This window comes from Lissotriton vulgaris, chromosome 10 (assembly GCF_964263255.1).
Source record: "Lissotriton vulgaris chromosome 10, aLisVul1.2, whole genome shotgun sequence".
In the NCBI taxonomy this organism is placed as follows: Eukaryota; Metazoa; Chordata; class Amphibia; order Caudata; family Salamandridae; genus Lissotriton; species Lissotriton vulgaris.
Window position 1 is genome coordinate 178395891 of NC_141698.1, and position 24719 is coordinate 178420609.

At 44.8% G+C, this 24719-nt stretch overlaps 1 protein-coding gene across 4 annotated transcripts in view; it reads right to left on the reverse strand.

The window, feature by feature from the left end:
* Window positions 1-24719, reverse strand: part of LOC147684939 (vomeronasal type-2 receptor 26-like) — a 166083-nt gene that overhangs the window by 65292 nt on the left and 76072 nt on the right. For all 4 annotated transcript variants that reach the window (XM_086940824.1, XM_086940825.1, XM_086940826.1 and 1 more), the window contains one exon: window positions 19281-19505. In XM_086940824.1, coding sequence (XP_086796950.1) covers window positions 19281-19505 — 225 coding nt within the window. The remainder of the gene's footprint in view (window positions 1-19280; window positions 19506-24719) is intronic.

Consider the following 24719-nt stretch of genomic DNA (forward strand, 5'->3'; position numbering starts at 1 on the left):
CATCTATATATCTCTTCCAGAAACGGATCTGGCTCTGGAAGGGGTTGTTGTTATGATAGATGACATGCTCCTCGAACTGTCCCACATAGATACAAGCTATGCTGGGTGCCATTGTAGCCCCCATCGATGTACCAGACACCTGGAGATAAAGCTGGTCTTTATAGCAGAAATAGTTCTTAGTAAGGGCTAACTCAATACACTGCAGTACGAATGTCTGAGTTGTGTCATAGAACCATTCCTGGTCGCCCAGGGCGCGGGCCGCTGCCACCAGCGCCGCGTCCTGGGGGATGCAGGTGTACAAAGATTCGATGTCAATGGTGACAAAGAACTCATTTGCAGGGTCATACTGGATGTCTTCAAGTACATTTAAGATGTCAGTCGTGTCTTTGACAAATGACTTTTGGTTGACCACAGACTCTCTAAGGAAGTAATCCGCGTATTGGGATAGCGGTTCCAGAATAGATTGAATACCCGCCACAATTGGGCGCCCCGGAGGTGGACGAGTGGGCTTGTGGATTTTTGGGAGGATGTAAAACGACGGAGTCCTAGGGCTGGTGTTTACAAGGAACTCCGCCTCTTTAACCGAAATCCACTTTCTTTCCTTAGCTATTCCGACCATGTCGCGTATGGTTTTTGACAATTCTTCCACCGGATCTTTATTGAGCGGTACATAGTTGGTCCTGACACTCAGGAGGCGTAGTACTTCGGCCTCATAATCAGTGGTATTGAGAACGACAATGGCACCGCCCTTGTCCGCCGATTTTATTGTCAGCGTGTGGTTGTTTTGGAGACTTTTGACTGCTTCCCAGTCTTCCTTCGTCATGTTTTTGTGATGAAACTGTCTCTGAGTGTGTTCTATTTTTTCTATGTCCTGTAGGACAAGAGACTCAAAGACCACTATTTCTGGACCCACCGTAGAAGAGGGTGGGCAGAAAGTGGAAGGTTTTCTCAAGTTGGAAGTATAGGTGATGTTCTCTGATTGTTGCTTGTCTTTGAAAAACTTTTTCAGCTTAATTTTCCTCATTGTTTCCTGGAATTCAATCCTACATTTAAATGCGTCATGAGTAGGAGTAGGAATGAAACCCAAACCTTTATTCAGTACTCTTTTCTCATTGTCTGACAGGACATGATCAGAGAGATTGACTACAATGTTGCCGCTTACTTCTGGGTCCTGCCTCTGCTGCGGGTCAACCTGGGCGAGAACGTCTGCCATTGCTGGCGTTGCTGGTTCATCTGATTGGTGTGGTTTCCTCTGCCTCTTCCGCCTCCTTGACCTCCTCCACGGTTGGTTGTTCTCTGGCCTTGGGCTAAAAAAGACCTAAGAAGTGCCCCCAAGTCCTCACTGTTTTGATTCTGTTGTTGGAATCTCACCCGATTGCCTTGAGGTGTTTCTTCCTCGTCCTCACTGGACGTGTTATCGAAGGTCCACTGGTTGGGGGTCCGTCTTGGTTGTTGTCTGCCTCCTCGGCCCCTCTGTCTTCCTCCAAAGGACTGAGATTCCTGAGGAGCTCTGTAGTACTCGTCCTTCACATAGGGAAAAGCCCATTCGTGTGTGTATCTCTCAAGATTACGAGTGAGGCCCTTCAATTTGTGGGTTACCATATAGTTTCGATATTCAGAAAGATCGTCCTGGATCCTTTGGAGTTGTTCTTTGGTATCCAACAAGGAGGTGTCCCTCTGTATGGATTCTTCCAGTTCCAGTATCTCTTTCAGTAGTTCCTCACTAAGCCGCTTGGCCGTGCTGATAATCAAAACCAGCCAATCTCTAGTAGACTTGTTGGCGATGAAGCTCCAATCTCGCCTAAACCTGCTATCGTCAAGGAAGATGCGGGGTTCTATTCTTACAAGTAAACTAGCTGAGGCTGCACCTGCATTGTAGTATTCAGTCATAAGCGCCCCATGTAACGCAATCCTAACCTGCCTCTTTTTAAGAGTACTGAGCTTCTCCCATTCTTCCCTAGCTGTGGTGGTGCTAAGTAGTGGATTATCAGGTAGTAGTGATGGGCCTGCTAGGATAGCAGCTATCTGTTCCTCTGTGAAAGCCAGACAGTTCTTATCCATTGATAAGTGGGAGCCCGCACTGAGGTCGAAGAAAAGGGAGGGAAAGCAAGCTCTGGTCGCTATTGGTCACAGGTTCCTACACACTCCCCAAAAGAAAGCCTGTTTCAGTAGTATAGCACCTCGCCAACCACAGGGTCCACATGTAAGGAAATATTTAAAAACACTGATCCTCCAAATAGGGGGATGCTAAGCTCTCACGGCTGAGCCGCCGTACCAAGCACTCAAACAATAATGGAGCTCAGAGGGAATGCGGAAAGGGTCGCCCTCCACTCACAGTCAATAATACACAATAAGACCCAGTCCAAATAGCGAGCTAATATATCAGTGACTCAAGGGGGGTCAAATAAGTCCTACTCCCCACTACTCTCTTATCCACATTATAATGAGGAAATGCACTGTGCTCTGCCCTGTTTAAAATATCTGTTCTCCAAGACAACACAACAGAACGAAGCACTCAGAGTGACCCAAATCGTAGTGGTTCACAACAGTCCACACCACACATTGGACCTTACTCTGAATAGAGGAAAAAATGTGCGAGAAGCAAGTGACCCCTCACGGAAACACCACCAAACGGGGTAACTGGTATGCAATTTCCAGACAGGCCCCTGTCTCATCATCGGTGGTCACCCGCTTCTCGGAGGAAAATAAGATGAAAGAAAAGAAGAAGTGTCCAAAACAAACAACATATAAAGTGCTACAGTGAAGTGCAGAGAAATCCCTTCCTTTTCTTCGTCCTAGCAGGCCCATCACTACTACCTGATAATCCACTACTTAGCACCACCACAGCTAGGGAAGAATGGGAGAAGCTCAGTACTCTTAAAAAGAGGCAGGTTAGGATTGCGTTACATGGGGCGCTTATGACTGAATACTACAATGCAGGTGCAGCCCCAGCTAGTTTACTTGTAAGAATAGAACCCCGCATCTTCCTTGACGATAGCAGGTTTAGGCGAGATTGGAGCTTCATCGCCAACAAGTGTACTAGAGATTGGCTGATTTTGATTATCAGCACGGCCAAGCGGCTTAGTGAGGAACTACTGAAAGAGATACTGGAACTGGAAGAATCCATACAGAGGGACACCACCTTGTTGGATACCAAAGAACAACTCCAAAGGATCCAGGACGATCTTTCTGAATATCGAAACTATATGGTAACCCAAAAATTGAAGGGCCTCACTCGTAATCTTGAGAGATACACACACGAATGGGCTTTTCCCTATGTGAAGGACGAGTACTACACAGCTCCTCAGGAATCTCAGTCCTTTGGAGGAAGACAGAGGGGCCGAGGAGGCAGACAACAACCAAGACGGACCCCCAACCAGTGGACCTTCGATAACACGTCCAGTGAGGACGAGGAAGAAACACCTCAAGGCAATCGGGTGAGATTCCAACAACAGAATCAAAACAGTGAGGACTTGGGGGCACTTCTTAGGCCTTTTTTAGCCCAAGGCCAGAGAACAACCAACCGTGGAGGAGGTCAAGGAGGCGGAAGAGGCAGAGGAAACCACACCAATCAGCCGAACCAGCAACGCAAGCAATGGCAGACGTTCTCGCCTAGGTTGACCCGCAGCAGAGGCAGGACCCAGAAGTAAGCGGCAACATTGTAGTCAATCTCTCTGATCATGTCCTGTCAGACAATGAGAAAAGAGTACTGAATAAAGGTTTGGGTTTCATTCCTACTCCTACTCATGACGCATTTAAATGTAGGATTGAATTCCAGGAAACAATGAGGAAAATTAAGCTGAAAAAGTTTTTCAAAGACAAGCAACAATCAGAGAACATCACCTATACTTCCAACTTGAGAAAACCTTCCACTTTCTGCCCACCCTCTTCTACGGTGGGTCCAGAAATAGTGGTCTTTGAGTCTCTTGTCCTACAGGACATAGAAAAAATAGAACACACTCAGAGACAGTTTCATCGCAAAAACATGACGAAGGAAGACTGGGAAGCAGTCAAAAGTCTCCAAAACAACCACACACTGACAATAAAATCGGCGGACAAGGGCGGTGCCATTGTCGTTCTCAATACCACTGATTATGAGGCCGAAGTACTACGCCTCCTGAGTGTCAGGACCAACTATGTACCGCTCAATAAAGATCCGGTGGAAGAATTGTCAAAAACCATCCGCGACATGGTCGGAATAGCTAAGGAAAGAAAGTGGATTCCGGTTAAAGAGGCGGAGTTCCTTGTAAACACCAGCCCTAGGACTCTGTCGTTTTACATCCTCCCAAAAATCCACAAGCCCACTCGTCCACCTCCGGGGCGCCCAATTGTGGCGCGTATTCAATCTATTCTGGAACCGCTATACCAATACGCGGATTACTTCCTTAGAGAGTCTGTGGTCAACCAAAAGTCATTTGTCAAAGACACGACTGACATCTTAAATGTACTTGAAGACATCCAGTATGACCCTGCAAATGAGTTCTTTGTCACCATTGACATCGAATCTTTGTACACCTGCATCCCCCAGGACGCGGCGCTGGTGGCAGCGGCCCGCGCCCTGGGCGACCAGGAATGGTTCTATGACACAACTCAGACATTCGTACTGCAGTGTATTGAGTTAGCCCTTACTAAGAACTATTTCTGCTATAAAGACCAGCTTTATCTCCAGGTGTCTGGTACATCGATGGGGGCTACAATGGCACCCAGCATAGCTTGTATCTATGTGGGACAGTTCGAGGAGCACGTCATCTATCATAACAACAACCCCTTCCAGAGCCAGATCCGGCTCTGGAAGAGATATATAGATGACGTGCTATGCATCTGGTCAGGAACGGAGGAACTCCTGTTGGAATTCCTTAACTGGCTGAATGCACAAGATGAGAACCTCAAGTTCACTTGGACATATGGCAGACACAAGGCAGTGTACCTTGACCTCGACATCGAATACAGCATGGGCACCATTAACACCTGTGTACATCAAAAGCCCACAGATAGGAATTCCTTGCTCTCTTACGATTCCTTTCATCCTAGAGCTTTGAGGGACAACTTGCCCGTAGGGCAGTTCCTGAGGTATAGACGCAACTGTTCCAACACCAGGACTTTCCTAGAACAATCTGAAGGACTGACATCTAAGTTGACAAATAGGAACTACCCCATGAAGATAGTAAAACAAGCTAAAAAGAGAGCGCTCAACACACCTAGGAGTGCTCTTTTAGAAAAGGTGACCAAGAAGAGGGACGACTGTATACCTGTGGTCATGACGTTTGATCCTATGGCCACCAAAATCCGTCAGTCCATCCGCAAGCACTGGTCCATTCTGTCCAACAGCGAGTTTCGTATGCCACCACCGAGATTTGCATTCAAGAGGGCGACTAAGTTGAAGGATAAACTTGTACATTCGAAGGCCCCCCAGGCACTAACTGATCATAATTCCACCGTACCCAAAGGCCATTTTCCATGTGGGACATGCTCGGTATGTCCACTCACTAAGAAGAGCAAAAGTGTGAGTCTCACATCGGGAAAGGAGTGGTTTCAAAATCAGTTTAGTAACTGTAACTCCACACAAGTTGTATACAGGTTAACGTGCCAGTGTGGTTTACAGTACATAGGTCTGACTTCGCGCAAGATCAAAGTGCGTATACAGGAACATCTGAGCACAATCAGGGCAGGCAAATTAACAACTAAGCTTGTCCAGCACTGTTCTACTGAAAAACACACCTTCCAGTGGACAGTGCTCGAGAAGATCACAGGCTCCCCCCAGAATATTGATGAGATCTTGTTAGCCAAAGAATCACACTGGATTTATAATGAGAAAACGGATAGAGTTGGGCTCAACAAAATCATAGAATGGAACAGGATTAAATTGTGAATCAGGGTCTTATCCAGAAATAAAATTCCAGGTTACCATTCTTAGCTTGCAAAGTGAACCCCTCTAACTCCATGGACCAACTCCTGGGTACCACATGAGTTAACAAACTCCCAGGCCATATGAGGATCGTTTGCCTTTGCCCTATCTGGCCCCATTATCCGGACTCTATAGAGGCAACAGTAGATGCCCCCTGTGGTCAGGGTCCCTACATGGCACAGCATTCCCTTGCTATGTGTCTTACTGGAATAACCCTGGATCTCATTACACTGTTTTCATAATGCCTATGGGGTGAATTGCAGGCAATTATTAGTATTATGGCCCTGTCTCCCGAGCCTTTTTCCATTACCCAGGACCCTTTATAGGGTTGTGTTGCAGTGGTATAGCACCGGGTGCCCAATATGAGGTTAAGTCATTGAAGACTCCCATAGTTCTCTAAGCCCTTTGACTAGGCTAAGATGGCCGCCACGCACGGAGGCGCTATCACGTGGTGTTACGCTATGGGCGTGGCTCCGCCGGCGCTCCAATTTACACTGCTCCGGGACTCCGCTACCGGCACGGCTGAGGAAAGGCGTCTTCCGAGCCTGTGACGGTGAGGCGGTGATCTTTAACCACGCGCCAGGGAAGTATATTGCTGACTTTTGTAATTGGGCTAAATGTAGTATGTTCGAGTCCGCTGGCTCCATGCAGTTTTACATCCTCGGAGCGTAGTGTGTCAGGATCGAGACTAGGGTCGTTTTGACCGCTTTGGCTGCACTGTCTGGGGGCAATGTGTTAGGTGCGCTGCACAGCGGTATTTACAACTAGCGCCTAAGTGGTTTACCTTTACTAGGGGGTAGCAACCCCATACATTGATTTGTGGGGTCAGCGTTGAGTGTATAGGTCACTTTGTGCTCAGTCTGGAGCACCGGTATATTGTATATGAGGTGCGACGGGGCACGTTGAAAATCAGCAGCACAACGCAAACTACAATGGCTTTTATGTTTTCTCCATCTACAGATAAAATATTTTTATCACAAAACAAGGGGCACACTTACGTCAGAAGTATCTAGGGGCCCTATTTTGACACCGGAGTGGCTGGTATGCAAAGTTTTGCTGCTCTCGGGTAAATATTCCTCACATTACCACTCTGGGTTTCCCTTCAGAGTATGCCTCTGGCCGTCCTTGAGTCTACATGTTTTTAATTACGTACCTGTTCTCCTTTGACAGCACGTTACAGAACTGAGTGTCCAAAAAGAGTGAAGTGGCAGCACTTGAGTGCAGCCCTGATGAAACTGCTCTACGCAATACAGCAGTGAAACATGTCGGCACTGTAGGTAATGGTACGCATGACTAGCTACCAGCCTTTTTAATAATCAACAGCACGCGATCACCACCCTACAAATAAAAGTGGCTAAGGGATTGGTGGACTGTGTGTGGTTTTAGGCACTCTATTATTTTTGTGTGTGTTTGTCACTAGCAGATTTCTCTGCACTTCACTGTAGCACTTTATATGTTGTTTGTTTTGGACACTTCTTCTTTTCTTTCATCTTATTTTCCTCCGAGAAGCGGGTGACCACCGATGATGAGACAGGGGCCTGTCTGGAAATTGCATACCAGTTACCCCGTTTGGTGGTGTTTCCGTGAGGGGTCACTTGCTTCTCGCACATTTTTTCCTCTATTCAGAGTAAGGTCCAATGTGTGGTGTGGACTGTTGTGAACCACTACGATTTGGGTCACTCTGAGTGCTTCGTTCTGTTGTGTTGTCTTGGAGAACAGATATTTTAAACAGGGCAGAGCACAGTGCATTACCTCATTATAATGTGTATAAGAGAGTAGTGGGGAGTAGGACTTATTTGACCCCCCTTGAGTCACTGATATATTAGCTCGCTATTTGGACTGGATCTTATTGTGTATTATTAGTGTTGATTAACCTGAAGGGAGGAGAGACCACAGGGACTGAAAGGAGGGTGTGTTTTAGACATTCGATAACTTGTTTTCGAACTATTCCTATTTTTCAGTTTTGTATGTTTTGGGAGTTGGCATTATAAACTTGTGTACTATAATACTCTGTGCGCCATGGAATGAAGGGGCAGTCTCCTGATAACCTACCAGTTGGTGTACTTACAGGACCACTGTGCTTAGCTGCAGCTAATAAATCTGCTTTTCTACGCCTAACAGAGTGACACGTGTCTCTGTCTGCCAAAGCAGGTGATCCCGGAGTTCTTAGGCATGCCCTGCGCCGCCTGGCCTGTAAGGTCAGGTTCTCCAATTGGCGGCCCAACGTGTGGGTGACTTCAGCTGTAATAGTTTTGCCCGAAGGTCGTGAGGAGCTTCGCAAGAAAATTCCGGAGGATTTCGCGAACCACGTGAGCCACCCTTGTATGTCGAAGTGGACTGAAGGTCTTTTGAGGCGCGGCTACTCCTTCCCGACAGCTGCTGACGACTGCTGCCCTGACTGTCACCCTGCTTTGGCCCCCTGGTGATGATGAGTATCGCGAGACGTTAGACGGACACCTGTTGGCTTCAGAAAAAATGTAGTTAAGTATTTGTGGGTAGCGCCCACCTTTTTGTTTTTGGTTTTTGTTATTCGATTAGTGCACTAACCGAAGCCAAGGGGTAAGTACGTTTGTGCTGTGACTATATTGTCTAAAATCCCTTCCCTTGATGTTTGTAAGTAGTCCAGTTTGTTACAAAATGCCTGGATTAAGTAAGTTTAGGAAATGTTGTTGTTTTGGTTGTATTAGGGATTCCTGGCTAGAGGATTCTTGTCCGATTCCTCCGGTTGGAACTCCCACTTATGAGCTCTATTCAAAACATGGTTTAGGTCCTATTATTTTTAATGAAACATGGATTCGCTATACTAAAAAGGATGGTGTTTTACGGTGGCCACAAAATGGCACCTTTTAGACTGCTATATTAGACAATTTGGAAACAATTCTGTTTAAGAGAAAAGCCATGTTTGACTCTTTCCGCCTTTGGCATAAAGAATCTAAACAGAAAGAAATTAAGCAAATGAAGAAAGATAAGAAAGAGCAGGATATGACGATTTTACAGGCTGCCCAACAGTTTAAAAATGACGAAGCTGATCAGATGGTTGAGGTTTCGGAGAGACAGCATCGTATGGCAATAGACAGATGTTATCCTGTGCTACCTACTGCTTCAAAAATTAAGGGTTCTGACGAAGATCCTTTTGTGTCCTACCTCTTGACGTTACCTCCACCTTATGTGTTAGGCGCTAATGCACCTCCATTACAACCTGTTGTTAATACAGCTGTTCTGGTTCCTGCACAGTTGCCTCTTCCTGTGATTCCACCTCCACCCCCTTTGCCACCGACTTTTGTACCTCAGGCTCCTGTGCCTCAGTTTCCTTTACCCTCTGTTGCTACTGGTTCTTCTCCCCTGTACAGAATACGTTGTCTCCTGTTTTATTGTCAGATTCCCCTACAGCTCGACATCGTTTAGTTGAAACTGTTTATGGTCTCTTGTCACCTTTTCTTGGATCTCTTTTCTTTTCTCCTGCTTCATCTCAAAGACAATCTCGTAGTCAGATCCCAGATTTGGAAGAACGGACTAAGTTAGATTCTCTTGCTCGTAATTGGATCACAAGTAGTATACAGCATAGTGTGCGTGATATTTTAGACACATTTCTGCAATGGAATGCGCCTACGCAGAGGTATGTCTTTAATATTAAGTGCAACACTCTTATCAAAGGGTGGGATGATATGAATTTGGATTCACCTCCTCAGGGGTTATTCGAGATACGGGATCAATTTGATGAGGGACTTATTGTAGGTCCTGATGTAGAATCTGCTGTTTTGAAGATTTTTACTTTCTGATCTTCCTTCTTTTCTTGAACTTCTCTTGAGCCTGATCCTGCGGTTCGTAAAATGGCACAGTATCCCATACGAGAAGTTCCTCCAATATGGAGAGAGGCGGACGCAAACGCTAATCCAGCTGTCCCCGCTCATTTTCAGCGCATATGGGTACATGATCCTTGGAAAAGATCTGAAGTGTTGGCGCTTAAGCAGTCCTTACTGGACCCTCGTAAGAATCCTGCTGGGTACTATAAAAATTGTCTCAGACTGTTAACGCGTGTATTATGAATTTGGCAGATATTGATTTGCTTATGGGAAATGTAGTCCCACCAGCTCTATGGGCTAAAATTCGTAGACAAGACCATGATCAAGCCTTAGGTGGTAATTGGGCTGCTATTGCGGCCGCAGATACAGCACAAGTAGGTGGTGCCAAACCTGACAATTTGATCACGGAGTTGCTTGGTAGAATAATAGATCTCATGAAAACGATGATGCCTGCTGTACGCGTTAAATGGGATAAGTTAGCAGCGTGCAAACAAAAAGTCGATGAGAGTGTCTCTGATTTCTTTACTCGTTTTGAAGAGACTTTCATCGACCATAGTAGTCAAGATATGAGTACTGAAGGTGGACAGAGATTATTTGTAGATAAATTAATTTTTAATTTACTTCCAGAACTATTGCATAAATTGAAACAATCTGAGAGTGCATGGCCTGTTTCCTCAACTGCCCAGATATTGGCTACTGCTCAATATTATAAGAATAGGGATAAGGAGGACAAGGAGAAAGCGGAGAAGAAAAATAAAGAATTAAAAACAAATGTTCTTCTGCACCAGGCTTATCTTCCTCGTTCTGCTCAGTCCCAATTTCAACAACCCCCACAGCTTCAGAAACTGTTGCAGAAACCTGAGTCTCCAGCTCCGCGATTTCCATTGGGTCCTAATCAATGTGCTTACTGTAAAGAGGAAGGTCATTTTAAGATTAATTGCCCGATTCTGTTACAACGTTATGGCGGATCACAGTCACGGGGTCGTGGAGATTCTCGGTCAGTATCCAGAGGTAGAGGGCGTGGTGCGTTGTCTCAGGAACGACGTCCCTCTCCCCCTCAGGACTCTACGAATTATTTTGACCAGCGGAATTCCCAGTCTGCACAGTATTACAATGATGATTATTGCGCAGATGGTGAGAATGCTGATTTCCTCACTTGCTAGGACAGCCATAGACAGAGTAAGGGAGTCGTATCAGTTCCAGTGGATCAGGAGGGACCTTATGTTAATGTTGTAACATTGGGTGTTACAGAACCATTTCTTTTGGATACTGGTGCAATGAGAAGTTCTATTATCCACTCTAAACTCCCTGGGGCACCTTTGTCTGGCTTAACAAATGTTTTGGTAGGATTCTCTGGCGGCCCAGTTAGCAACCCTGTTTCTTGTCCTTTGCCTATTTCCATTGGTCCGTACGACTTAGAAGCTCCACTTCTTTTGATGACGGGTTGTGGAGAGAATTTATTGGGTTTGGATTAATTGAAACGTTTGTATGCCACATTGTATTGCTCACCATCTGGTGTACATCTTACTTTAGGTGCTAAGTTGACTTCTCCGATGTACGTATCTAAAGACCAACTGCCGCTCGAACTACATTTGCTCCCTGCTACGCTTTGGGCTATGGGTCCGAATGATGTTGGTTTGCTTCAAATTCCACCTTATGTGATTACTGTGAAGCCTGATGTTAAGTTACCACGCATTCCACAATATAAAATATGTAACAATGGTGGAAGAGCGCTGTTGGCTATTGTTCATGACCTGGTTGAGAAGAGTGTGGTCGAGGAGACCAGAGGAAATGTTTGTAACAGTCCTGTTCAAAAGCGTACTGATCCTTCTCAGCCACCTGTGTACCGTTTTGTGATAGACCTTCGGGAGGTCAACAAAATTGTTGTTCCTCAGTTTCCTGTTGTCCCAGATATCACTGCTTTGGTTACTATGATTCCTGCTTCGGCAGCTTGGTTTTCGGTCATTGATCTCAAAAATGCTTTCTTTAGCATTCCCATTGCTGAGGAAAGTAGGGTTCTCTTTGGTTTCTCTCTTGGAGGCCAAAGTTTTCCATTTAAGCGTGCACCTCAGGGCTATTGTGAGAGTCCCTCCATCTATAGTCAAGCCTTGAAGTCTCAGCTTGACACCTTTTCTTTGCCGTCTGGTGCTACTCTTATCCAATATGTGGATGATTTCTTAGTGGCTGCCGATTCGGAAGATGTCTGTAAAAATGCGACTGTGTCACTTCTGCGACATTTGTCTGATCTACAACACAAAGTGTCGCTTTCTAAGTTACAATATTGCCGACAAGAGGTTACCTACTTAGGTCATCTCTTGTCGAAGGAGGGAAGGCGATTGACCCCAGAACGTATTCAAGCAATTGCGCAAATGTCTGTACCATCCACACAAAGAGAGGTGCGTGCTTTCTTAGGCATTACCTCTTACTGTAGACAATGGATTCCAAACTTCTCCCTACTAGCGAAACCCTTGTTAGCACTCACTCTGAAAGATATGCCCCAACCGTTTCCTTGTACTGATGAATGTCAAAAGAGTTTCTCTGATTTACGTACTGCTTTGTGTTCGGCTCCTGTGTTTGGTACTCCAGATTAAAGTAAACCCTTTACACTTTATGTTCAAGAGAAGGAAGGTTGTGCATTATCAGTTCAGCTGCCTTAGAGCAACAGCGGAAGCAGCGATTTCTATTCGCCAATCTGCTGGATTGGTGTTGGATCATACTCTTAATGTTATGGTGCCACACGCAGTAGATACTCTTTTGAATAGGAAGAAAACCCAGCACTTAACGAGTGCTCGTTTGTCAGGATATGAGTTGACATTGTTAGCAAGTCATATACATATCAGGAGATGTAATATTCGGAATCCAGCAACATTGTTGCCTATCTTGGATGAGAAAAATGTACAAGATCAGCTTGATTGTTTTCTTCGTACGGAAGAAGAAACTAAAGGTCGAGTCGATTTGAAAGACACACCACTTACGGATCCGGATGGGATCTTGTGGGCAGATGGGTCTTGCTTTAAGCTTCCTAATGGCGAGACGACAGCAGCTTACGCTGTTACAACTCTACATACGATAGTGGAAACTGCACAAATTTCACAGAATTCAGCACAAGCTGCAGAGTTGATTGCATTGACAAGAGCATGTGTGTTGGCGAAAGGGAAAAGAGTGACTGTTTACACAGATAGCCAATACGCGTTTGGTGTTGCCCATAGTTTCGGCCGTTTGTGGAGAGAGAGAGGATTCTTTACCTCCCACGGCACTAAAATACAGCATGGTCAGTTGGTGAGTGACCTTCTTGAATCACTTACCTTGCCCACTCAAATAGCGATTGTGAAGTGTAGTGCGCATCAAAAGATTACTGATGACGTGGGTCGGGGAAATGCATTTGCGGATGAAATAGCGAAAGAAATGGCACGGAATGTTGAAGGTCGAATGTATGTTGCAGGACCGGCAAATTGGGTCCCAGAGGCTGGTATGTGTGAAGACACAGTAGAAAGTGTGAAAATGATTCAGAAAGAAGCAACTGAGAAAGAATTGAGTAAGTGGAAAGAAAGTACAAGGATGTTGGATACGATGGGATGTTGGACGGAATTGTCAGAGCATCAGCGATGGTTGTTACCAGATGCGTATGTGTTACCTGTGGTCACTATGGCTCATGGACCAGCTCATATTAATGCAAGGGGTATATGTAAACTCCTAGCTCCAGTATGGCAAAATGAAAATATTCTTAAATGTGCAGAAAATGTAGTGAAGCATTGCATTGTTTGCTTGATGCATAATCCAGGAAAAGGAACTCCAACTCCAGCAGGTCACTTTGCTCCCCCTACGTATCCTTTTGAGGTACTACAAATAGACTACATCCATATGGAGCGCTTCAATAATCTCAAGTATGTCCTGATGGTGGTTTGTGCCTTTTCCAGATGGATAGAGGCCTACCCCCTAAAGGACAATACTGCTTTGTCTACTGCCAAAGACCTTTGGAGGAGTTTTTCCCGAGGTTTGGTTTGCCGCGCATTGTCTGGAGTGAAATGGAAGTGAATTTGTAGGTCAGATCATGCAGAAAGTATGTGTGGGTCTTGGTATTAGACAGAAATTTCATGCGGCAAACCATCCTCAGTCAGCAGGTTTGGTAGAGTGTTATATTGGCACTCTCAAACTTAAGTTAGCAAAGATTCAGACTAGTACAGGCCTTTCCTGGCCTGATGCCTTGCCCTTGGCACTTCTCTCAACAAGAACGACTGTCCATTCTCGTTTGGGGCTTAGCCCATACGAGATTGTTTTTGGGTGCCCTGCTAATGTTTGGGGAGTCCCTCGCCCCAAAAAGTACTCAGACATTCCGTATCCATTGTTGGTTGATTATTTGCACGACCTCACCACTAAATTGCGTGTTATTCGTCAACAGGTCCAAAACGCTTTGCCGGAGGCCTCCTCAGATCCAGGACACTACATCCAACCTGGTGACTGGGTGTGTCTTAAAAACTTCCAGAGGAATTAAATTCTGGAACCTCGTTGGGGGCCGCCGAGACAAGTCCTACTCACCACCCGTACAGCAGTGAAGGTCGTTGGTAAACGAAACTGGATCCACGGCGTGCACTGCAAGCGGGTACCATTGCCTTTACCTTACGACCAGTGGGTCTGAGAAGGCGTTGGTGACAGTGAGTGCGAAAAGGTACCTAGATTCGTACCTTTCAGCAGTGCACGCCTGGATTGGACTAGTTCCGAGAAAGAGGACGACGACGTTTTACAGGAAGCTGTACCTCCACATCTACGATTAAACACATTGGATCCAGAGACTTTTCAAAGACGAGAGGATACCTGGCAAGAGACGATACAACCTGAGAGAGAGGTTGCCTAGGAACAATTAAAGTCGTACTTTATAATTCTTGCCTTATGTCAACAAGTGAAAGATTCCTTTTCCACTATCCATCAAGTTGCAGGGTCATGGTAGGAGTCTTAGGCTGTGACCTGAATAGTGACTAGGTCAACAGGACTTGCAGTGTCATAGGACGGCTAACAACCACAGCTAAGTGATTAAGGAAGATTATCGTGAGCAACGCCTTTAGAGTAATGGATAGCGCAGGAAAAGAGAATGATGTTAAAACAATGAAAATAAATATTTATAAGAAATTATTATTCAGTCGTTGTGGCGTAGCATTATGTATTTCAGTATGTGTATGCAGTTTATTAGCATGTGTAGGATGGATTGTACACAGTATGCAGCCAACACCTGCCCCTACTTCTACTTCTTTGATTCCCTCTACTACTATTTCTCCACATAAATTTTATGCACTCCCAGACCATGAGCAGATGAGAAGAATGGAGTATTTTAATAATTCATTTATCCAACTCTTGCATCAACATCAATTGGTAGTGAACACTAGTGATTGTTGCGTTTGTGGGCTCATACCACATAATACAGAGAGAGGAATGCCGTATTTGGTTCTTCCATTCACGTACAAAGGTTCTGCCTGGGCTTATCTGGCTATGTTTTCTAATGCATACCAGACCTACTCCGATATCCTCCTGGTGGGTCCTTTAATGGTGGAGTGGATTTCAGTCATAGCTGTTTGATCAAGGGAATAGTGACCATGGCAAAAATAGCTGATATTATCAAGATTCCCAAAGACGAAAAGAGAATATATGATGGATGGAACGTGACCCGGTATGTCACTAGTCTCACTGATAAGATTAAACAGAAGAAATTTGCACCAATTTGGGTTTTACCCCAGAGAGGTAATCTGTGTTTACAAATAAATGGCCAGAATACCAAAGTTAAGCAAGAAAGGAGTAATTGTTCTCACATATACATCTATACACCCTTGACTCCTTCACCGTTAGTTCCATCACAAGGCACATACTTTATCTGTCATGATAAAGCTTATACATGGCTTCCCACACATTTCTCAGGGACATGTTATATAGCTTTCCTCCTCCTTCCAACATATACTGCTCCTGCAGATCACCATAGAAAGAGATTGGTTAGAAGGGTTATTGATGCGGAAGACACGTCCGGACAAGAAGGAGGAGATTTCCTGAAGGGAATTCTTCCTTTTTTGGGGTCCAATGGCAAATAGTAGAAACAACAGACGCCTGGTTCGTGTGGTCGATGCTACCATAAATATAACTTCTGGAGCATTGAATAATTTGACAGCTGAACTACAGGCGTATCGCCTTATGACTTTGCAGAACCAAATGGTTCTAGACATTGTCTTGGCTGATAGAGGCGGAGTCTGTAAATTGATTGGGTCCAGTTGCTGCGTTTCCATTCCAGATAATGCCCCTACAGTATACCAAGCCATCTCTAAGCTACATGTCACCTCTGAGTCCATTCATCAGGATACTGGGGATTGGTCTGTGATGGGATGGTTTTGGAGACTACTGTCCACATGGGGATGGAAGGTGTTAACCTTCCTTGGAGCGATTCTGGCAATCATCTTTTCCTGTTGTCTCTGTTTACAGTGCGGTCCAGCTATTTGCGGACTTTGTGCCACTGTGTGTGTTTCTAAGCCGGTAACACAGGAAACAGAGAACATCAGAATGATGTTGCAGCAACACCTCAATGACCTCATGACCATCGATATAGATTCAGACTAACATGAGTCTCTTGTGCTTTGCCTGAGCATGGCAAAAGGAGGGTCTGAGATTACGTGGTTTTCGACTTCGCTTCGTATCCTGCCGCCATTTTGTATTTAACCGCCATTTTGTGTTGCCTCACTCAGGCAGCACGGCGGACGTGGTGAATGCGATGTTTTTGCTTTTGCAGCTGCTACGTGTCCTTCCTGTTAAAGAATAACTTCTGCCTATGTTTATGAAACCGATGTCAGGGTCTCCCGAGTTTCGTAAATCCATGTCTAGACTGATTAATCCATGTCTTACTCCACTGTTTGGGTCCCACCATTCTTCTTGACTTTATCTTGTTTAACTGGCCTTCGCTATTCTCTTTGTGTGTTCTCTTGTTACATAGACCGTCCTTTGTAGTATTCAACATGTTCTAACACCTGCAAATTGAATTATGGGCACTAGTGTTGATTAACCTGAAGGGAGGAGAGCACACAGGGTCTGAAAGGAGGGTGTGTTTAGACATTCGATAACTTGTTTTCGAACTATTCCTATTTGTCAGTTTTGTATGTTTTGGAAGTTGGCATTGTAAACTTGTGTATTATAATAGTCTGTGCGCCACGGAATGAAGTGGCAGTCTCCTAATAACCTACCAGTTGATGTACTTACAGGACCACTGTGCTTAGCTGCAGCTAATAAATCTACTTTTCTACGCCTAACAGAGTGTCACGTGTCTCTGTCTGCCAAAGCAGGTGAACCCGGAGATCTTAGGCGTGCCCTGCGCTGCCTGGCCCCGAAGGTCAGGTTCTCCAATGCTCTGTCCATCACCACCCCCTTTTGTACCGCTTTGTTCGCCATAAGTTGGCAGGGTATGCTCAGACGTGAGTCCCTTGCTCACTTTGCCACTGGATTCAAGCAAGCCTAGCTGAAGACGGCTGGAATGCCAGAAACCGGTCCTAGGAAGCTTGTTTCCGGTCCAGGGAAGGCATGGCTTGGCAGTTCGGGCTGGACTGTTCCCATGAGGCACAGGTTCAGACTGATTTGCATATGGCCATGTCTGAACTGGGGTGGTAGTATGGGCTAAAGAACGGTGATGGATTAAACCCAAATCTGTTAACTGGGTGTGAGTGTTTGATTGGTTCAGATGCTCTGTCCATCACCACCCCCTTTTGTACCGCTTTGTTCGCCATAAGTTGGCAGGGTATGCTCAGACGTGAGTCCCTTCCTCACTTTGCCACTGGATTCAAGCAAGCCTGGCTGAAGACGGCTGGAATGCCAGAAACTGGTCCTAGGAAGCTTGTTTCTGGTCCAGGGAAGGCATGGCTTGGCAGTTCGGGCTGGACTGTTCCCATGAGGCACAGGGTCAGACTGATTTGCATATGGCCATGTCTGAACTGGGGTGGCAGAGTGGGCTAAAGAACGGTGATGGATTAAACCCAGATCTGAATGAATTGTGTGTCTTGCTTGACTACATACGATTCACTCGGAGTCAGATGCTACTTCCCTACCCTTGAGATTCACTCTCTTCGACACGATCGCGCCTCGGACCGAATGACCGATCGCTCTGGCCTGGGCTTAATTCAGTCCGATACCGATCATCGCTATACAGGATCAGTCCTACTCATCAGTCAAACTCCACAACTTGCCAGCTTCCATTGGACTTTCCAGTCCCGTCCAGCACTGTTTGGACCCTCAACCCGTTCCTGATGAAGATCCCGATTCAAGAGGATTGAAACGCTGTCGACCACCCAGCGCAATTATAGGCACAACACACAATGTGTGTCTTTCAAACGACAGCCATACCTGAATAGACCGAAACAACACAATTCAGCTGGAACCATATTGCTTTATTGATTCACTGAATATATTTATGCACTAGTTTCCTTGCGCCAAATTTTGCTGATCACATTGTCACCTGCGTCGCCATCCTGCACATCACTTGCACATTTTGAGCACCAAGTACAATTATGGGTTGTATTATTTGTTTATCTACAGTGCTGATACCACTGTAAAACCTTCTAATCCCTGTTTTATGATAAACTTGATGCCATGAGCACTTTTGAAAAATCTACAGAGTCTCCATACTTTCTCTCTGATAATGTCAATGACATATCCTTTCTAATTGTCCACCAATAATACCAGTTGGGATACTTCATGTCTTTTAGATTACTTACCCCAATCCCAATGTGGTTCTTGCTCCTGTGTATTATACAAGTGTTTTGGTTAGCCCTGAGAGTGAGACACACTGGAGTAGTGACTGCAAGTGTCTGCCCATCTGAGCAGGATAGGATATCTGGGGTCAGCTGTCCCAGAGTCATGGCAGGGCTCACTACTGGTTGCACTACACAACAAGCATTTGCAATGCAATAGCTCTCGCTTTTAAGCGAGAGTTTTAGCTATTGGCATTTTAAATAACAATGTATTTTATTTATTGGTTCTAAAAATAAAGACAATCATAAAAGACATTGTCATTTACAATGCCAATAGCTCAAACTCTCGCAAATGCGACCTATTGTATTGCAAATGCTTGTTAATATATGCTTTTGATGCGGTCAGTAGGCAGAAATGTGCCAAAATAATTCAGACATTTCAGAAATGTTAAAAATATATTTTGAGTGAAGAATTTTTGTTTGACAGTCATGGCAGGGCTCACTACTGGTTGCACTACACAACAAGCAGTTGCAATGCAATAGCTCTCGCTTTTGCGAGAGTTTTAGCTATTGGCATTTTAAATGACAATGTCTTTTATTTATTGGTTTTAAAAATAAAGGCATACATAAAAGACATTGTCATTTGCAATGCCCATAGCTCAAACTCTCGCAAATGCGAGACCTATTGCATTGCAAATGCTTGTTAATATATGATTTTGATGCGGTCAGTAGGCGGAAATGTGCAAAAATAATTCAGAAATTTCAGAAATGTAAAAAATATATTTTGAGCGAAGAATTTTAGTTTGACAGTTACACTTGACAAATAAAATCACTTTGCAATCATATTCTTGAAGTCTCTAAAGGTACCTGCGTGAAGTGAGAGTTCCAGGAGATTTCGCTTTCGTTCAGGAAGATATCTTGAAACCCATTGGCCGAGAAAGAATATCCAACTTTATTATAACTGAATATTTCATGTTCTGATCCAACAAAGTTCAAAATATCAAAATGGCTTTGAAGGCTGCCAGTTTCATCAAAGTAAATGTCATCTCCGCCAGTAGAGTTGAAGCGAACGGTTTGCATGTGTTTGTTCAGCTAAAGAAAAATGCACATACTCAACAAAAAAGTGGAATTTTTTAATGTGGATTATTTTAGCCAACAAAATAGTACATTTAACTATGAAAATTATCACTTCGTTTGTTTCAGTAAAGTCACAAAATAAATCAAATGAGATCTAGAATTAGTAACTCATTGGACATGCAAATTGTCATCACGAACACTTACCAATAACATCGAACAATATCAAATTTTACTTCGGTGCTAGGTATGCTTGGCACTGGTGAAAAACATTATGCCTGTTGAGAACCAGACCATCATAGATTATCTAGTGCTTTACAAATGGATCAGTGTAAACACTTTACAGGCTAAAAGTAACAAATACAAATAAAATTGCTTAACAATGTAAAATACCAATCTGAGAAGGTCAGTTGCCAGACACTGGAAGAGGCATGATAAATATGAGGTAAATTTGTACTAGCAAATTTGCTTGTGGACCAAAACAATTATCACCTGGTGAAAAAAATGTGTTTGCATGAATCTCGATATATTAAAAAACAAGCATTGGCATAGCCAACAGGTCTCGCTTTTGGGACCTTATAGGTGTTTAGTTATGTAGCACAATATCCTTGGTGCAACAACATCAACTGTTGCATGGCTAATCAATTATAAGTTCTGAAAGGCAAGACCTATTGGCTATGCCAATGCTTGTTCTGTAAGGCTCCCAAGACCGATGTATGCCTGGCGTAGCTAAGGTCTTTTGATTTTACTAAAATTATGCATCTGATACACAGGCTTATATGGGCTTTCAGCCAGCACTCTTTTATGCATCATCTGTTGTGTCATTCACATGCCCTTCTGCCTATTACACCATACAGCATGGGACGGTAAGTCGGCCAATGCAGTCACTAGCTAACTTCACTGTGAGTGACTGTATAGAAAGAGCACATCTGCAAACAAAGTAATTCCTTTCAGTGCAGGGACTAGTACGGCAATAAGAGTTTTTTAATACTCCAATATATGTGTGCCTTCAGCCAATGTATTTTTTTTATTGGTGATGGTCTGGCAGGTCCCCTAATGCTAAAGTTTTTTTCAAACCATGACATAAAAATCTACATGCCAAAGTCAAAAGGCTGATTTAAGTTTGAATTTAGCCAAGACCTTTTCGTCTAATTTTATATATGCAAATATTGGACTTACTTATAAGGACTATAAGCCAACTGTTCAAATACACCAGTTAATTCCCAGCAGTACCGTTTTACATTCCCACTTTTCTTCCACCCACTATGCCATACAGCAGCAGCTGGCAGCCCTCTTCAGCCATTGGCTAACTTGATCGTGAGCGTTTTGCAGGCCTCGCACAAGGAGCACATCTACACAAAAGCAGCCCTCTTCAGTGACAGGGGCTGTAGTGGCAAGGTGTGCTTTTTGGAGAAAAAAAAATTATTAATTGGTGAACACATGTAGCAGCCAATGTAACTTTTATGCAAAACTTTAAAATAAAAATAGTTTTAGATGGCAGCAGATGCTTGTGCATAAATGAGCACGCATGTACACCCATCTTTACGATGGTTTTATGAAGTCTCGGCAGTGTTGCAATACTTTCATTCCTGCTGCTGGACACAGCACCGACTTGGCACTCTCTCCGACAGACATATTTATGTCAAAAAGGTAGTTTTCAGGTTGGCTTGCGATAAAAATCTGGAGATACATTATTGCAGCTTTGATATCTCAGTGTTCGATCAGACAATGCAAGGGGCATGAGGGAAGACATAAATAACAAATGCGTCAGAGCAGACACTGAGGCTCGCAGAGCAGACATTGAGGCTCTGAGGCTCGCCAACGCGGCAGCAATGCATGGGAGGGGGGTCGCCGAGAGCGCCCGTGAAAAGGGAACCAACGGGCCATACTAAGAAGTAAAAAATAATTAAATTAAAATAAAACAAGCATTTACAATGCAACGGTTTCGCCTTTGCAAAAGTTAGAGCTATGAAAAAAGAAGGATAGAAGAGGGAAGAGTCTAGAAATGGTTATTTGGAAGATCATCGAAGTAAAATGAGTAAGAGGGTGGAGGTAGAGCATACTACATGGTCAAAATATCACAAATGCCCTCTTTTCAGTATTTGGGCCCCATTCTGTCCTGTTCCTGCTGCAAGAAAATGTGGAAAGTACAATAGACATGAATCTCCCAATGGGCTGCTTGTAATTTCTTTCAAACATATTTTCAGCTTTTTAATCCGTCAGGTCCAAAGCCAGTTATGTTCTTTAAAATGTGTAGTTACATGTAGAAAGATCCATGTACTGATCTCAGCAACTCACTAGTTAACAACAAATATTTCCTTCCCTTATCCGCTAATGACTGACACATTTCATGCGACGAAAGTTCCGGAGAATTTGAATAAGTTACTTATTCCTTTAATTCCGTTTGGAGTTTTGGGAAGATGATTGGGTCAAGCTTACTAGACAATGCATGCGCGGTCTGTTGCGAGCATATTGTGCATTACCATGAACATAGAAGAGCTTAGAGCCCGCCCATTTCTCACTATTGACTGGCTTTCCCTCGTCACTCTGATTTGCTTGCTTCTTATTCATGTCCCAACTTCATAACCCTATGTTTATCCCTCCCATGGAGCTTTGCCTCTTTACCATGTGAAGGCACCTCACAGGAGACGGTTTCTGAGCCTTAAGAGCCTCATTATCTGAAAAGGTTCCACATCAACCTCTGAGTGACACATCTCAAAAGGTTCACTATAAACCTATGAGTGACCCATCTCAAAAGGTTCCGCACCAACCTCTGAGTGACCGATCTCAAAAGGTACCGCATAAACCTCTGAGTGACCTATCTCAAAAGGTACCGCATAAACCTCTGAATGACCTATCTCAAAAGGTACCGCATAAACCTCTGAGTGACCCATCTCAAAAGGTACTGCATAAACCTCTGTGTGACCGCCAGAACCTCTTGCGGGGCCTAGAGGTACATACATGCACAAGCTCGCAGGGCCACCAGTAACCACATACAACACCAAACCAATGAAAACTCGCTCTAATCATCCCATGGATTAAACACAACCCCATTAGAATCACCACCAAAATAAACCACTGAGCCATCACTGACAAGTGCCTCGTTCTGTCCTTCGGCATTAGAATCCCCACCAAAACAAACCCACTGAGCCATCACTCCCTCATTTAGTTCCAAAATGGGCGTTAATCCTAATTTTAGACAAAATCTCTCATTTTTGCCTTCAACAATATATCTGGCGATATATCCATTTGAAAAAAAGTGGGTTGCATGATGTCCATAAAATTGGCTAGAATTCAAAATGGTAAATGAATACAACTTTTCCATGTTATTCCCCATCGTAGACATGAAAATTCACAGCGTCCAGGCAGAGGCGCAGAAACACCGCCTTCTATTTGTAATATTGCATGCACTGTTACCTGCCGTGTTATCAGACCAGTGGTAACTGTGCCCGCTAATGCTCTCCATGGCCTGCTATGAGGGCTGCTTGGGGCAGCAGCCTGCTCTGCTAGTGCCAGAAGAATGCTGGGTAAGGAGCGTATGACCCATACTATCGCGACACAGCGCCTCCTCCCCGATGGGACCTTCTATGAGCAATCAAGCTTTTAGCAAAGGGGGTACGTTTTCGCAGCATGGGGCAGTTGTAAAATCAGATTTTTTTGCTTTTTCTGTGAATGAATATATTGGCATTTGTGAGCTGCCTTCCCCAGCCACGGCGCGTGTTTGCACAGCTGAGCCACCGTGCCCAGCTGGTACAATCTCTCGAGTGATGCTGTCACAGGGCAGCAGCGTGTGTGGTTATTTCAGGCAGACAAGGGGGGTTTATGAAGTTCTAATGTGATTTCAAGCTGTGAAAAGCAATTCATAAACAGATGCAAGGAAAAAATATTTGCTCTGGGAAAAATTGCTGATTACTGTTTGAGGAGAACGAAGTTTATGTTTTGCTGCGCCGGTGGGAATGCCTCGCCATCTACCTGGAGGGCACACAGCGCTCAAAAAAGGATTTCTTCCCCCACACTGAGATTGGGGCATATTTGCAAACAATCATTTTTGAGGATTAAAGGTGGGATGTTGGCATGCTGCAGAGACCTCGCCGCTTCCAGATCTGATGCAGAAAGGAAAGCGATGCGCAGGAGCAGACAGGGAAGGGCGCCGAGGACAGGTGTTAAACAGTACTTTTAAAAACACTGTCCGAGTAACTTGCTTGTGTTTTCTTAACATTTACAGAGTGCCTCGCCTCGCCCTGAACGTTAATAAGTGTCTTGCGCGCGAAATGAATGGCTTACATACGATGCTACAAATCTCTGAGAAGCCCAGATACTCTAATTCCAGCGCTACTGCTATAGCAGAAGCACTTTACCCTGCACGACGCACACTGGCCAGCAGAGGGCAGTGTGTGTGGACCGGATATTATCAAGCAATCTAATGGCAAGTAGCTGCCATGGATGTTACCCACAGGGAGGGTCAGACGTGTCCTATGTGCGCCGCATTCTTGTTTGAAGTAATACATGGCAAAACATACTCATTCAAATGCAGCAGGAATCCCCACACGCAGAGTAGGACTGACTATTTGTCCAAATGGGCATTTCCGGGGGGCTGCAACTCTTGCTGCTCAGTTGTTGAACGAATCGGGTGGCTGCGTTATAAGATGTGAGGCACCGGGCGGGCGGCACACAGGAGGGAGAGAGAGGGGCAGAGAGAAAAAGAGAGAGAGAGAGAGTGTCTGAGACAGGAAGAGAGACAGAGAGAATTAAATGAGAAAGCGAGAGAGATACGAAGCGGGGCTGCTTTGAACAGTCTCTCCAGGACCAGGACTGATTTTGGGCCCCCAGTCCGACCCCTGGGGGCCACAATTGCTAATGAGTGTAAAAGAGGTTGTGAGTGACAGTGCCCTACATGAAGGAAAGCGAGGGCCCCTCGCTCGCTGGAGGCCCGCGCCCGCTCCCTCCCCCCGCCCTCCCTCCCTCCCTCTTTTAATCCCTGGAAAGCTTGTTTGCAGACATTACCAGATTCAATAAACAGGTTGAATCCTTAATGAGAAAAGTCAAGGCGCTGTTTGCAGGGCAGCCCGACCCTGCTCGAGATGCGCACTCTGAATACCCTAGAGCCCGGCTTATACAAAAGCACGACTGAATGAACAAATACATAATGTGACAGTCTGAGAGGAGGCTGTAAGGGAACACTAGGAGGGGGAGTTCAGTGGCAGGGTCTGGGAAGTAGGAAGCTTCATAAAA